Source organism: Bombus flavifrons, chromosome 4 (assembly GCF_040668555.2).
Source record: "Bombus flavifrons isolate JBK064 chromosome 4, iyBomFlav1_principal, whole genome shotgun sequence".
In the NCBI taxonomy this organism is placed as follows: Eukaryota; Metazoa; Arthropoda; class Insecta; order Hymenoptera; family Apidae; genus Bombus; species Bombus flavifrons.
The window spans coordinates 10,561,387-10,574,161 of record NC_138445.1 but is presented as its reverse complement, the minus strand read 5'-3'; the positions used below and the strand labels follow the sequence as shown (position 1 = coordinate 10,574,161).

General features: G+C 25.0%; 4 protein-coding genes across 4 annotated transcripts; 2 read left to right on the top strand and 2 right to left on the bottom strand.

Annotated features, from left to right (window-relative positions):
- The first annotated feature begins 77 nt into the window (after nt 1-77).
- Nucleotides 78-5,746, top strand: LOC138178903 (uncharacterized). The gene is made up of 6 exons (XM_069111247.1): nt 78-204; nt 847-1,227; nt 1,308-1,690; nt 1,760-1,871; nt 2,099-2,543; nt 2,629-5,746. Exons 1-6 carry the CDS (start codon nt 156-158, stop codon nt 4,058-4,060), a joined length of 2,802 nt encoding a protein of 933 aa, XP_068967348.1. The 5' UTR covers nt 78-155; the 3' UTR covers nt 4,061-5,746.
- Nucleotides 5,747-5,764: 18 nt separating this feature from the next.
- On the bottom strand, nt 5,765-8,275 carry rasp (protein-cysteine N-palmitoyltransferase Rasp). The gene is made up of 7 exons (XM_069111252.1): nt 7,819-8,275; nt 7,558-7,739; nt 7,048-7,479; nt 6,826-6,966; nt 6,540-6,757; nt 6,135-6,469; nt 5,765-6,001 (listed from the first exon to the last, which is right to left on the bottom strand). Exons 1-7 carry the CDS (start codon nt 7,934-7,936, stop codon nt 5,898-5,900), a joined length of 1,530 nt encoding a protein of 509 aa, XP_068967353.1. The 5' UTR covers nt 7,937-8,275; the 3' UTR covers nt 5,765-5,897.
- A 44-nt stretch (nt 8,276-8,319) lies between these two features.
- Rrp1 (Recombination repair protein 1) lies at nt 8,320-11,229 on the bottom strand. Its single transcript, XM_069111261.1, has 10 exons — nt 11,122-11,229; nt 10,514-10,612; nt 10,201-10,279; nt 10,004-10,060; nt 9,543-9,803; nt 9,342-9,468; nt 9,125-9,268; nt 8,910-9,053; nt 8,642-8,822; nt 8,320-8,559 (listed from the first exon to the last, which is right to left on the bottom strand). The coding sequence occupies exons 3-10, from the start codon at nt 10,240-10,242 to the stop codon at nt 8,442-8,444; spliced, it is 1,074 nt and encodes a 357-aa protein (XP_068967362.1). The 5' UTR covers nt 10,243-10,279; nt 10,514-10,612; nt 11,122-11,229; the 3' UTR covers nt 8,320-8,441.
- An 82-nt stretch (nt 11,230-11,311) lies between these two features.
- On the top strand, nt 11,312-12,313 carry LOC138178915 (UPF0449 protein C19orf25 homolog). The gene is made up of 2 exons (XM_069111264.1): nt 11,312-11,758; nt 11,930-12,313. Exons 1-2 carry the CDS (start codon nt 11,572-11,574, stop codon nt 12,133-12,135), a joined length of 393 nt encoding a protein of 130 aa, XP_068967365.1. The 5' UTR covers nt 11,312-11,571; the 3' UTR covers nt 12,136-12,313.
- The last annotated feature ends 462 nt before the right edge of the window (nt 12,314-12,775 follow it).

The following is a 12,775-nucleotide window of genomic DNA, read 5'->3' as shown; positions in this document are numbered from 1 at the left end:
ACATGCGTATACAGATCTTTGTTTCACAGATTGGCAATACTGAACTCAGGACTCAGGATTGACAAGAAAGGAAGCAAACAAGGAAGCAACAAAAAGGAACCTGTTGTGCACAGAAGGCAGTGGAATGAAGATACGCCGCGAATACAAATCCCATAATGAACACCAAAATAAACCATGAATATGCTTCTAATTCATATAACGGAGGTATTTGTTTATTCCTTTTAAGTAACTAATATTATCGTCTCCTGAATGTAGTAATATTAATAAAAAATATACATACTTTGTTAAGAACATAGTAAAGAAGAATTGAAAAACCGTCTGCTGGGCGTCCTTATGGCGTCTGCTAGAATGACGCTTGAAAAACAAATTTGATTTCCATATGTAAAGAAAATAAAAATTAATTTTTTCGTAGTATTTTAATATTTTGCAATATTAAAAATATAACAAATTTTTTATTATTTTTATAGAATAACAAAGTTAATATTTAAGAATTTTTTCGAAGATCGTCAGATGTCATAATGTTAATAAAGATTTATACATTTATTGTTCAATAAATATTAACATTTGGTACGATGAATAAAATGAAGATATATCACTGAAACTCCTTAATAAAGAATCGAAAATTCATTCCATAAGTTTATGTATTCTTTCACATTGCAAAATTTGTATAGTCATATTTTAAATAATGAAAAATGTAGGCTTATTAATTATTAACTGTTCATTTTTTATTATATAGACTGGTTTGTTTTATTTACGAAATGAATATATATTAATTTTTTCTAAAAACTTTTTAAAAGTATACCATAATAACAAAATCATTTCATTTTGCAATAACGACCATTTTAGGTATTATGGGGAATGATAGTCCAGGTGCATTATTAGATATGCTTGCAGAAGTTGCATCTCAGACTTTACATTCAGAGAAAAAGCGTAGTAAATTATTACTACCATCACAATGCAAGTCAAAAACAGATTATGTAAAAAGGAAGGCTCATGAATTGACCTTTAATGTGCCACAGCTTCTCTCTATGCCCGCATCACAATTAGTTAAACAATTTTCTATTTTCACAAGTGATGAATTAAAAAGGCAATACTCATATACATGTGCTCTTGTCATTGGATGTGTACAAAAATATACTAGTTTTGCAAGCGAAGGAAGAGCAAGAATGTCTATTAAAGCACATTTAGCAGAACATTTAGAATATTTAAAAACTAATAAAGAAGCGTGTAAGTAAACATAACATTTACACCTGCTTATAAGGAAAGAAGTTATCTATTAATTATAAAACATAAATTATATTTTATAGATAAAACTTTTACTGCAAAGTCAGTAAGTTACAAAAATTATAAAATTAGTCCTCAAAGTAAGAAAAGCAGATTACAACAATCACGGAAACCACAGGAAACATTAAATAAAGAGAATAAGAATGTTATTACAGAAAAATCAACAAATTATTTAAGAAATATTCTGTTAAATGATTCTACTTTTAATGAGTTAGATAAAAAGAAAAATGTTGAAACAGTAGAAAATTCCAAAAAAATACATGATTCTGAACAGAAAGATACAGAAAGAATGGATTTTAAAGTTCTTGGAGATCATAGTTATTTTGAACGCTTAAAAGATGAAATTCCTAGCAAAAAAGAAACATCACCATTTAACAATTCTCTTGAAAATGTGGCAGATGAAAATGTAAGTAGTAAATATGAAATAAAAATATAATGTGTGTAATTTTTAAATACAATTTTTTTCCTTATGTAGATTGTACTTATGGTTGTTGGTGCTGACAGTGTTCATATGAAAGAATATCCACGTATTAACAAAAAATTGTCAGAAAAAATCAATCAAAAATCTGATACCGTTTATTTGCCAGGTAACTGTATAAAACATTTATAATACTTTAATGCATGTATTATATCCGAAAACATTGAAATGTACGGATGGTACAATAAATACAATTTTCTTACTTACTATAATACTTTAATGCATTCTGTATGTGTGTCATATTATCGTGTGTCTTATTTATATAATATAAATACATACTTTTATGTTTATTTTTCTTTATTCATATGTAATATAAATATTTTGGTTTATTTCCAGAAATATCATGGTCAACTGAAAATGGTGACAAAAATACAGAAATTATAACTAGTAAACCCAAAGGGAAAGCAAAATTTATAGGTACTAGTAAAGAGGAAAGAGAAATGGCATTAGCTTTTATGGATCGTATAAAGAAAAAGGGAAATCCAACTGGAAATAATCTCGAATGTCGAATTTGTAATCCACCACGAAGTTTCACAGCACCTACAACATTGGTGTCTCATTATCGCAGTCATGCTGGAATAAAACCATATGAGTGTCGTATATGCAGAGCAGTTTTTACGAGAAGACATAGCTTGAAATATCACATGTTAATTCATCAAAATCAAACGCGATTTACATGCGCTGATTGTGGAAAGAAATTTAGGCATCCATCACATTTCAGAGAACACAGACGTAGACATACTGGTGAAGCACCATTTGGATGTGATGATTGTGGACAACGGTAAGCAAAATGTAGAATACAATATATTAAAAATATTTATAATATAACACTTTTTTATTAAAAAAGATATTTTTATATTAATCAGATTTAAAACAAGAAACACTTACAAACGTCATTTAAAAACAAGACATGGAAAAGTTCTAACAACTACTGGAGAGTTGCTGTATCTATCGGAAGAAGATTTTCAAAAAGTTCGAACTAATAGAAAGAAAAAGAATAATACAAATAAAGATCACATGATAGATGAGGGCATAATTGCAACAAAAACAATCATGCATTGTCAAAATGATAATGACCAATTACAAAATACTGCAACTGAGGAATATATTATAAATAATGATACCACTGATAGTGATAAAAATTGGAAATCAAGTGATACAATACAAATTATTAAAAATTGTTTTGAAACTTACGAGGTGTGTTCAGAACCTCATTTAAATAAGACTGAATCGATAGAGACTGAATTATCTATAAAAAATAGAGTTTTTAATAAAGACGAAAATAGTTTATCAGATGAATATGCAGATAAAGTAGAAGATAAACTGCCACAGTTGCAAAGTGGTTCTTATATTAAGTTAGAAATAGTTAAAGGTGGAAATAATCAAATCATATGTCATGATAATGTTGGTCAACCTGAAATAATTTATCATAATATAAATGAAGCACCATCATATATTAAAGTAGAATATAGCAACTTAGTTAATGATTTAGAAAATGAGAATAGTATAGAATTTCAAGAAAATTTTAAGTTTTCTGAAAATCAAATTAAGAATCCTATACAAATAATTAATGAAACTGAAAATTATTTTGATGAAGAATCCAATAATTCTGTAAGTGAACAACAAACAAAATTAATGCAAGTAGATACCCATATTAAAACGAAGAATAAAGATAGCAATAAACATATAATACTTAGTCAAGAACATATCAAATATGAAAAAGAAAATAGTGATATTACTACTCTTAATTGCAAACCTTTTCAAGAAATGGAGACCCATGAGATTGTTTCAGAAGACTTAATAGATTTAAATACATTGCAAGGAATTAATCAAATTACAAATAAAACAATATCAATTACGGATACCTTAGCGAACCAAAATGAAGATTGTCTATTACAAGAAGATAAAAAATTAAGCAATTATCAAACAGTTATAACAAATTTGATAAAGAATCGAGTGATTGTATCTCCAAATTATGTTTTTGAAAAAGATCAAAAGTTATTAAACCAAGTTGAGCAACGCTTATATATTCATAATGAACCTTTAACTAGTATAATAGTACAAAATAAATGCATTAATATATTTCCACAAACTCAATCAAAAACACAATTAAATAAAAGTAAAAAATTTACACTCTTGAATAAACACATGCAAGCTATTAATGTAAAGCAAAATGAAAATCAAAATACAATTTTATTGTTGACCAATAATACGTTACAAAATAATATCCTTAAAATTGATCAAAATAATACTGCTGATACTGAAATTAAAGAACAGATATTTGAGAAAAGTAAGTAAGCATTAAAAGTTTTTTAATTTTTTCTGAATCAGGCATTCGCATTAAAAAAGATATAATTTTAAGATAAATTCCCTATTTCTATAGATACAGTTTTAATAAAAATGCATTTGTAGTATAAATAATACTACAATAACGTTTTGAATTTTTGTATATGTAAATATTGTTAGAAGAAGTGTAGATTTAATAATTTTTTATTATTTGAAGAAAGAAAGTTCAATATATATAATAATAATTCTTCAAAAAAGAATGCATTTAATAAAATATTTTTACATGATTTCAATCATACAAAATACACAGTATTAGCTTTGATATATAATAAAGTTTAAAAATTGAATAAAAATGCATTTATATATATACATACACATATATTGTTTTCAAGTGACATAAAATTATTTCTAAAACTGTTCAATCTATAATTTCTGGAAACAAATTATAGATGTCACAAAGTTTTTATTAGGCATTCCAGATGTTAAAGTTGAAAAAATAGCGTTTATTAAATTTTCTAAACAACTTTTTATGTATATATTAACAAATCAATTATATAAAAGTTATTATTAATTTACTTACTACAATAGAAATATAGATACTTAATAACAATTATATTTGTTTGTGTGCCAAATATTGGAAAATGTAGTACAAATTCATAATTTGCTTAGCCAAACAGAAATTTTTAATATCACTGGTGGTTGCTTTCTAAGTTCTCATATATTTTGCTTAAATGAATTACAAAAATATTGTTTATTATATTTTATATTTATTTTAAGCAATTTATGGAGAATGTATTACCTGTTTCTATTTGTAGCACACTTTCTTCTTTTATACATATAGATCATATTTTTATCGCAAAATGTACAACATTTATAAACAGCAAATAATCATTCGTTGTGCTATCTTTTTTAATATTTTGAAATACTTATATTTCTTCAAATATAGCTCAAAAATGTCTTCCATAAAAAATTAAGGTTTTCTTGATATTATACATATTCTCAACGTTTTCTTATAAAAATATATAAACAATTTATTATTATTATCTTCAGATATTAATGTTCAAGGAATAATATAATATATTGAATATATTTTCTGAAAATAGTTGAGTAATTTATATTGCAGTATTTCATTACAGAAAAATAAATTCTAAAAACTCAAATTATTATACATAGGTGACTTTTAAAAATTTTCTTTCACTCAAAACAACGATTATAAATATCAATGAATAAAAATAATAGTGAAATTAACATGCATAAATAACAAATTCGGATTTTTTACTGCTTGAAGCTTAATATTGGAAATTGTACAAAAATTTGTATATCTTTTCTAAAGATAAAGTACAACTAAAACTTTTTAATGAAAATATATTTTAATGTAAAGTTTCAAAAATAAAAATGTGAGTGTCTTAAGGTATATGAATAAGACAGAAGTATTTTTCCTGTATCTCTGTAGAAACATGTAAACAAATAAATTGATTAAATATTATATAAAACATAAAAGGAAAGAAGTAAAAAATTATTTTCGCAAAAATTTATATATTACGAAATATAATGTGCCTTGCAGGTATGATAAAGTTGGTTATTAATAGTATATCATAAATACAATAATAATTACATAAACAATATTCATACATATACTTTGTACTAATTTTTTATTATCATTTGTAATAAACGTTAAAGGTTTATAACAATGTTAATATAAAAAGTAATTTTAGTTATATATTGTATTTTTATACTCATTTTGTACTTAAAACAATAAAATGTTTAAAAGTTATTTGATAATATAATTATGAACAAAATATACATTTTCTCAAAATATATTGTATAGTAGTGTGTAATTCTCAGCTTTTTATAGTTTTGAATATTTTTGTAATTCCCAATTTTTTATATCTATAGAAACTTGACAACAGCAATAAAGGAAGAAGAGTAATACAAATGTACTATACCATGTATCTGTAATGAAACATGCAAAAATTTAAAGTAAACAACTCTGTGAACTACACAAAAATTATATAATACATATTTGTTCAGTTTTATTTGAAATAATAAAGTTGTAAATAAGTTGTAAAATACAATAAAATAGTACCATGTAGTATTCTAGAGATGTAAATATTTCCAATTTCTTCTCCAACAAAAAAGTAAAAATTAGATATTACAGAAATTGCTAATAGAGGACTTGTTAAGATGCAATGAAATCGTCTCGCATTTGTTTCTGACAGATATCTTTTTCGTATATTTAAAAAATATTTGTTTTCACCAGTTAATTTGATTAAACTTTCAATATTTAATCCTACAAAATTTAGAAATGCCCAAATAAAAATGTTTATCTGCATCCCATGCCATAAAAAAACGAATGTAAAACATAAAAACGATGCGAGTAATTTGTTAAAATTTGATTTCAATGAAGGTACATAAATATACCTGAAAAATGTTTTGTTTTTTGAAAATTTTCGTTATAATTACATATCATATTTATATATTTCAATCATACCTAATAAGAAACTTGTATAAGCCTTGATCAAAATATTTCCACATGTCAGAATACAAATGAATTCTTGCTACACATTTAGGTTGAGGGGGAGCTTTTACATTATCTATTGCACATAAAGTGTGATTGAGTCCATATACTACGACATACTTAATTAAAAAAAATTGCCCCATACAATATCCTAATCCATATAAAGCCCATGGATTTAAATCCTTAACAACCTGTTTTTATGAAAAGAAATAGATAGATTGTCAGTGGAAATATGGAATATGTAGAAAAATAACTTTACCTCTGGATGATATTGTATTGCACTAAAATAAAGAAAATGCAAAAACAAGTTAGCGAACAGTATCCAGAAAATGTATCTAATGACATTAAAGAGAAAATTTCCAAGATTTGCAGGTCTCAAAAATTGAAATGATCCTTTTACCTGTAAGAATGTAAAAACGTATTTCTCATTTGTTCTCAATAATTAAAAACAAACACGATTTTAATAAAATATGATACATACAGAATTACTGAATTCCTGATATAAAACTAGTGGTCCTAAGGATAATGTAGGCAAATATAAACAATATGCCAATTTGTATAAAAGATTCTGTACAAAAAAGAGTATATGATCACATTTATTTTCTAGATGTGATTTTATATTATCCATACTGTAGCTAATGCTTCTTAGTTGAACCCAACATAATATATGAGTTAAAATGTAGTGTTCTTCATCATTTAATTTCAATGTATTTTGGAAGGAACCACCCGGAATTTTAAGAAAATGTATTATAAATAAAAATAATATATTTATCATCCATATAATAGATTTGCCACGTTTGTATGTTAAAATATAGAGTATACTTGGATGCATTAATGCACATAACATACTGAAGGTTCCAATACAATAATACAAAAATAATAAAGATATAAGGATGTACCAACAACACAATAGCTGCAGAAACATATAACATTGTTAGTGAAATAATTAGAGAAAAATAACAAAATATAGAATAATACTAAATTGTCACACCATAGAATTTGATATAATCTTTATAAAATGACTGATAAAGTGATGCAGAAATAACCAAGGTATTAATTTTATCATCAATGGTACCCATATTCTCCATTCTTCATCAGAAACATCTTGTTCCCTTCCAATCCATGTCCATCCTGGTGCAAAATCACCATACAAATCATCATAATTAGTAAAATCTAAAAGTTATGTATATAGTTTGAAATATAGATATACATTTATAACAGATAGATATAAAATAAATGCTTAAATTCTTACAAGAATTAATTAAAAATACTTTATAAATGGAATATAATACTGCACCAGTCCACAGAAAAAAATATAAGAAACTTTCATATTTATATAATTTAATAATCCTGTCCGTTGCCGAAGTCATTTCCAATTACAATTAAATTTATCGATTCGTTTTTGTTACAGTTATTGCTTTTATTCTTCAATCATTATTGATAAAGGATCGTAAGATTTTTACGTTATACATTTTGTTAAAAGTTGATTTATTGAGGTTTGAATGAAGGTACTGTAATTTATTTCAGAACCGTCGAAAACAATTATTTAAAAAACATAAATGGTAGTAAATACTAGAGGTAAAATGTATCAAGTTTTATATCTGAGATTAGGTTAGACCTCAAAAGTGTCATTTATGTTAGGTTAATAATAAAATTATATTAATTCAATATATTGAATACTATTTAGAAATGCATCTTACACAGTGTAGAGAAAAATAGAGGGATTCAGACTGTAATAATAAATATGAAATGATATTTTTCAAATAAAATTTTATTTTTAGAACACGAAATAAATAGGTTAAATACAACAAAGTTAGTAAATTACTTGAACACATAGTATAAGTATAAAATATGCATTCAGTTATACATATTTAATTATATGTTAATGTAAAGTACAATAGGACAATGATCACTGCCATACACTTTATCCCTTATAACATTATCACAAACATTATCCTTAATTTGTTCTGACACCAAAAAATAATCTAGTCTCCTATATAAAAGATTATAAAATATAATATGAAGATTATATTTTTAATATTTAAATTCATAATAAACAAATTTTTTATACTCACCATCCTATATTTTTACTACGTGCATTAGCAAAATATGACCAAAATGTGTATGCACCTTCCTTATCAGGATATAAAGCTCTAAAAGTATCCACAAATCCTGCATCTAAGAAATCTGTCATACCACTTCGTTCCTCTTGTGTAAATCCAGCATTTTTTTTATTCGTGTCTGGATTTTTGAGATCTAAACAAATTATGAAATTAGTTTTTATAATTTCATTAATTTTAAAAAATTAGAAAGAAATAATTTAATGAATAAAAAGAATTCTACCTATTTTTTGATGAGCAACATTCATATCACCACAAATAATAACAGGTTTCTTTTCATCCAGATTCTTTACATAAGCTTTAAAAGCTTCATTCCACTTTAATCTTTTTGGCAATGTTATTAATTTTTGACCAGCATTAGGAACATCTGTATACAGTTACAAAATTTAGTACATAATATCCACAGATTATTATCCATATAAAGTCCAAATAACTTACAAACATTAACTAAGTAGAACTTTGAATATTCTGCAGTAATTAATCTCCCTTCGCTATCAAATTCAACATTATCTAAACCATATTTTATATCAATTGGTTTTTCTTTTGTATATAATGCAACACCACAATATCCAGGTTTTTTACCTATTTATAACATATATATAATTCGTTATTTTATAAATAAAAATTTATAATAGATTATAAAAAAGATCCTTACTCTCAAGAAAATAATAATGATATCCATTTAATTTAACTTCTTCAGGTAACTTATTTTTATCACATTTGGTCTCTTGTAATGCAATTATGTCTGCATCTTCTTTCAACATATATTCCGTTCCATTTTTCTAAATCAATATAATATCAAACTGACATAAAATTTCATTAAAAGCTACAGAATATAATAAAATTGTTACCATACTTTAATGACTGCTCTTATGCCAGAAACATTCCAACTGGAAATTTTTAAATTATATTTGTTTCCTTTTGCATTTAACTTTGAACAACCAAAATCAATTTCATTTAAATTTGTATCTATTCTATTTAAAACTGATTTTTTGTCTGTTTTGAAACGCTTTGCAGTAGGTTCTTCGTTATCATCCGTACTACGTTTAGATCTTTTCTTTGTTGCTTCTGATTTTACTTTATTCTTTTTTTCACTTTTAATTCCCATAGAATTTTCCTGATTCAAAATAAAAGCAAAGTAAATATTTCTTTTATAAATTGCTCAATTTGCAGTAACATATTCTATAACTGAATTACATAAAACATTTTGAACGAAGTGTTGCGATTACATTTATAAAAATATATATCCTAACACAAAATTATTGTTTTATTACACTGATAAAAATATTTAAAGTATGATTTATTTAATTGTCTAACCTTTGGAGTTCGAGTTTGTTTTGGAGGCATGTTGATTACGTTGTTACACAGAAATCGCTAAAAAATTATTAATATTATGATATTAACAATATCGAAATAACTTTTTTTATTCTATTTTACTATGTCATAAATGTTTGATCTATTTTAATATATCTAAAACATATAAAGGGTATAACACATAAAGAGTAGTACGTTACCGGCACGATCCTGAAGGAAGTTTGAAAACTGCGCGATATCATGAATTTAATTCAATTGACTGTTTAACACACACATAAACTAAAAGAGAAAGATTTACATAAAGACAGACAACGTATTTAGGAAAATAAATTATTAATTCTTCAATTAAATATCTTGCATATATTATTCTTTTATATTATAAATTTTTTAATTACCATAATTGAATTACTAAATTTATAGATAGAATATTAAAATTTATATTTAATTTGAAACTTAGAAATTTATAAAATGATAAGATACATATTTAAAACAAATGTATAACAAATGTGATACCTGGTAATACGAAATTTGAATGTGAAGTAATAGTAATAGCAGATAATAGTAGAGAGGAATTTCCCCTATGATAATAGTATATAGCTACGTAATTTATTTCTGAAAAAATATATTTATTAAAAAAAATATTATGTGATCTTAAATTTAATGCAAATTTCTATAAATTTAAATAATATCAAAAATAATTTATTGTTTATTTCTCTTTCTGCATAGTACACACTATTTACATCGAAAGATAATGAAAATGATTTATATTTCTTGATCTCAAAAAATTTTCATTTCATAATTTTTATGCATAATTTAATATGTATATATAATTTGCATTGATGATACTTTTTCCAAGAAGGAGCTTAGTTAAAGGAGATATATTTAAGTAGGTACGAGAGTATTCCAACTTTAAACATCAGTAACTTTATAATTCTTTATAATTGTAATCTTAATTTCCTTCTTAACGACTATATGAGAGCTTATAGGTATTAATAGGTGGACCTAGACCCTAGTATGCATGCCAAAGCATCGATAGATGTGATAGCTGTGTCTGGTGCCTATATGGTCAATTGGCCATACCTGCCCATACACGCCATGGTCTGTTTAAGGTTCCGTCGTACGATCATATAAATAGATCTCGATCACGTTTAGGTATTCGCTAGGGTAAACCGTCCGAATATTGAGTCTTAAAAAATCAATATGGAAGATCAACAAAGTTTGCGTTCTTACGAGCAGACAGAGATGAATAAAGTGCCTGTGTTTTGTGTAATATTCATAGCATGTCACGCATGCGTAAAACGAGAACCTTGTTGTCCTCCATGTTGATTTTTCATAAATAGTCACAGCTTAATTTTCGGACGGTTTTCCCTAGGTTTCGGCAGGTTTCAGTATATAAGTGTAGTGTCTTTTATATGAACGTAGTCGTGGGTTCTGTGTTGTACTTGTGTGTCTTATCCCTGTAAGAAAAAATTCCAGCACAGGGGAAGAGGGAAGGAGTCGCACTTGAGACAGACGAAATATCTACCTCTCTATTGATCTTTCTGACACAGATTTGCTTATGCTAAGCTCGTATGATATTAATGTTAATAGACTTAAGTGATTATGTGTACCTGTATGAATACATCTTCAAATTAAATATGTTTAGTAATAAAAAGAACAATTTACCACCGAGACCTCATATTCCGGATTCTGAACATATATTAGAAGACCTTAATAATGCTCCTATAGATGACATAGCATTTAAAATAATTAATAAAGGTATTATTTACTTCGTTACTTTACTATAAATAACTGTAATAAGAATATTAAACTAATGTTTCAAGTCGTAACTTCATTGTTTGCTTAATTATATATGTTTACTTCTTATAACTATTCTGTGTCATTATTTATTAATATTAATCTATGCGAAAATAAAAATTTTGTTCCCAGATAAAACTTTTGGAGAACATTCAATAAACACAAACACTTCTGATACCTATCAGAAGGTGAAGATGTATTTAAGTATAAAACAAGAGTTAAGATATTTGGAAACTACCCTTGCAGAAAGAGAACAACAGCTGAAAGTTGATAACGAAGAAATAAGAAAACTTGCAGACAATATTAAGAAACAAGCACAAGCTGCATTAATAACATAAATTTTTTATATTTATAAATTCTACTGAAATCAACTGATTAATCCTTCATATGAAAAAAATTTTAATATATAATCATTATCAATTTCATATTGTTTTAATTATTAATGTCATGTACTAAAAATTAGCTAATTCTGCAAAATAATACTTATCATAATACATATATTTATATTTTAATTTATACATGTGTATGTAGATATTTTTATATAAAATATTAATACCCCCTCTATTATACATATAATTAACTTTTTATAAAAATAAATATACATAATTATTCTTCCATATTATTTGTATATCAAAATATGTATATATTTATGTATATATTTATGTATGTTATATATTATGTATACATGTATATATTTGAATAATTTAATACATATAGTTAATTGTGATTTTTCTTAAATTAATCTTAATTGTAAATCTTTGCATATTCCACATGATATATTATAATAATAGTATTATAATAATAATAGTATTATAATAATATTATTATAATAGTTATAGGCAGTTCATAGGCACTACAGTTACAATAGTAAATATCATTAATTAAACTCTATTTAAGTTTATGATGTTTATACTTTGTAAATATTGGAACATGTACTTCAGAATATGAAATAATAAATTAATTTCAATTTTTTAAATG

Coding starts and splice junctions, on each gene's coding strand:
- LOC138178903 (XM_069111247.1), top strand. CDS start 156: ATGAACACCAAAATAAACCATGAATATGCTTCTAATTCATATAACGGA. Junction 1,691..1,759: donor AAAATGTGGCAGATGAAAAT/GTAAGTAGTAAA, acceptor TTCCTTATGTAG/ATTGTACTTATGGTTGTTGG. Junction 1,872..2,098: donor TGATACCGTTTATTTGCCAG/GTAACTGTATAA, acceptor GTTTATTTCCAG/AAATATCATGGTCAACTGAA.
- LOC138178915 (XM_069111264.1), top strand. CDS start 11,572: ATGATATTAATGTTAATAGACTTAAGTGATTATGTGTACCTGTATGAA. Junction 11,759..11,929: donor ATTTAAAATAATTAATAAAG/GTATTATTTACT, acceptor TTTTGTTCCCAG/ATAAAACTTTTGGAGAACAT.
- rasp (XM_069111252.1), bottom strand. CDS start 7,936: ATGACTTCGGCAACGGACAGGATTATTAAATTATATAAATATGAAAGT. Junction 7,480..7,557: donor AGATTATATCAAATTCTATG/GTGTGACAATTT, acceptor ATGTTTCTGCAG/CTATTGTGTTGTTGGTACAT. Junction 6,758..6,825: donor CAATACAATATCATCCAGAG/GTAAAGTTATTT, acceptor TCATAAAAACAG/GTTGTTAAGGATTTAAATCC.
- Rrp1 (XM_069111261.1), bottom strand. CDS start 10,242: ATGATATCGCGCAGTTTTCAAACTTCCTTCAGGATCGTGCCG. Junction 9,269..9,341: donor TCATTATTATTTTCTTGAGA/GTAAGGATCTTT, acceptor TGTTATAAATAG/GTAAAAAACCTGGATATTGT. Junction 8,560..8,641: donor CGTAGTAAAAATATAGGATG/GTGAGTATAAAA, acceptor TCTTTTATATAG/GAGACTAGATTATTTTTTGG.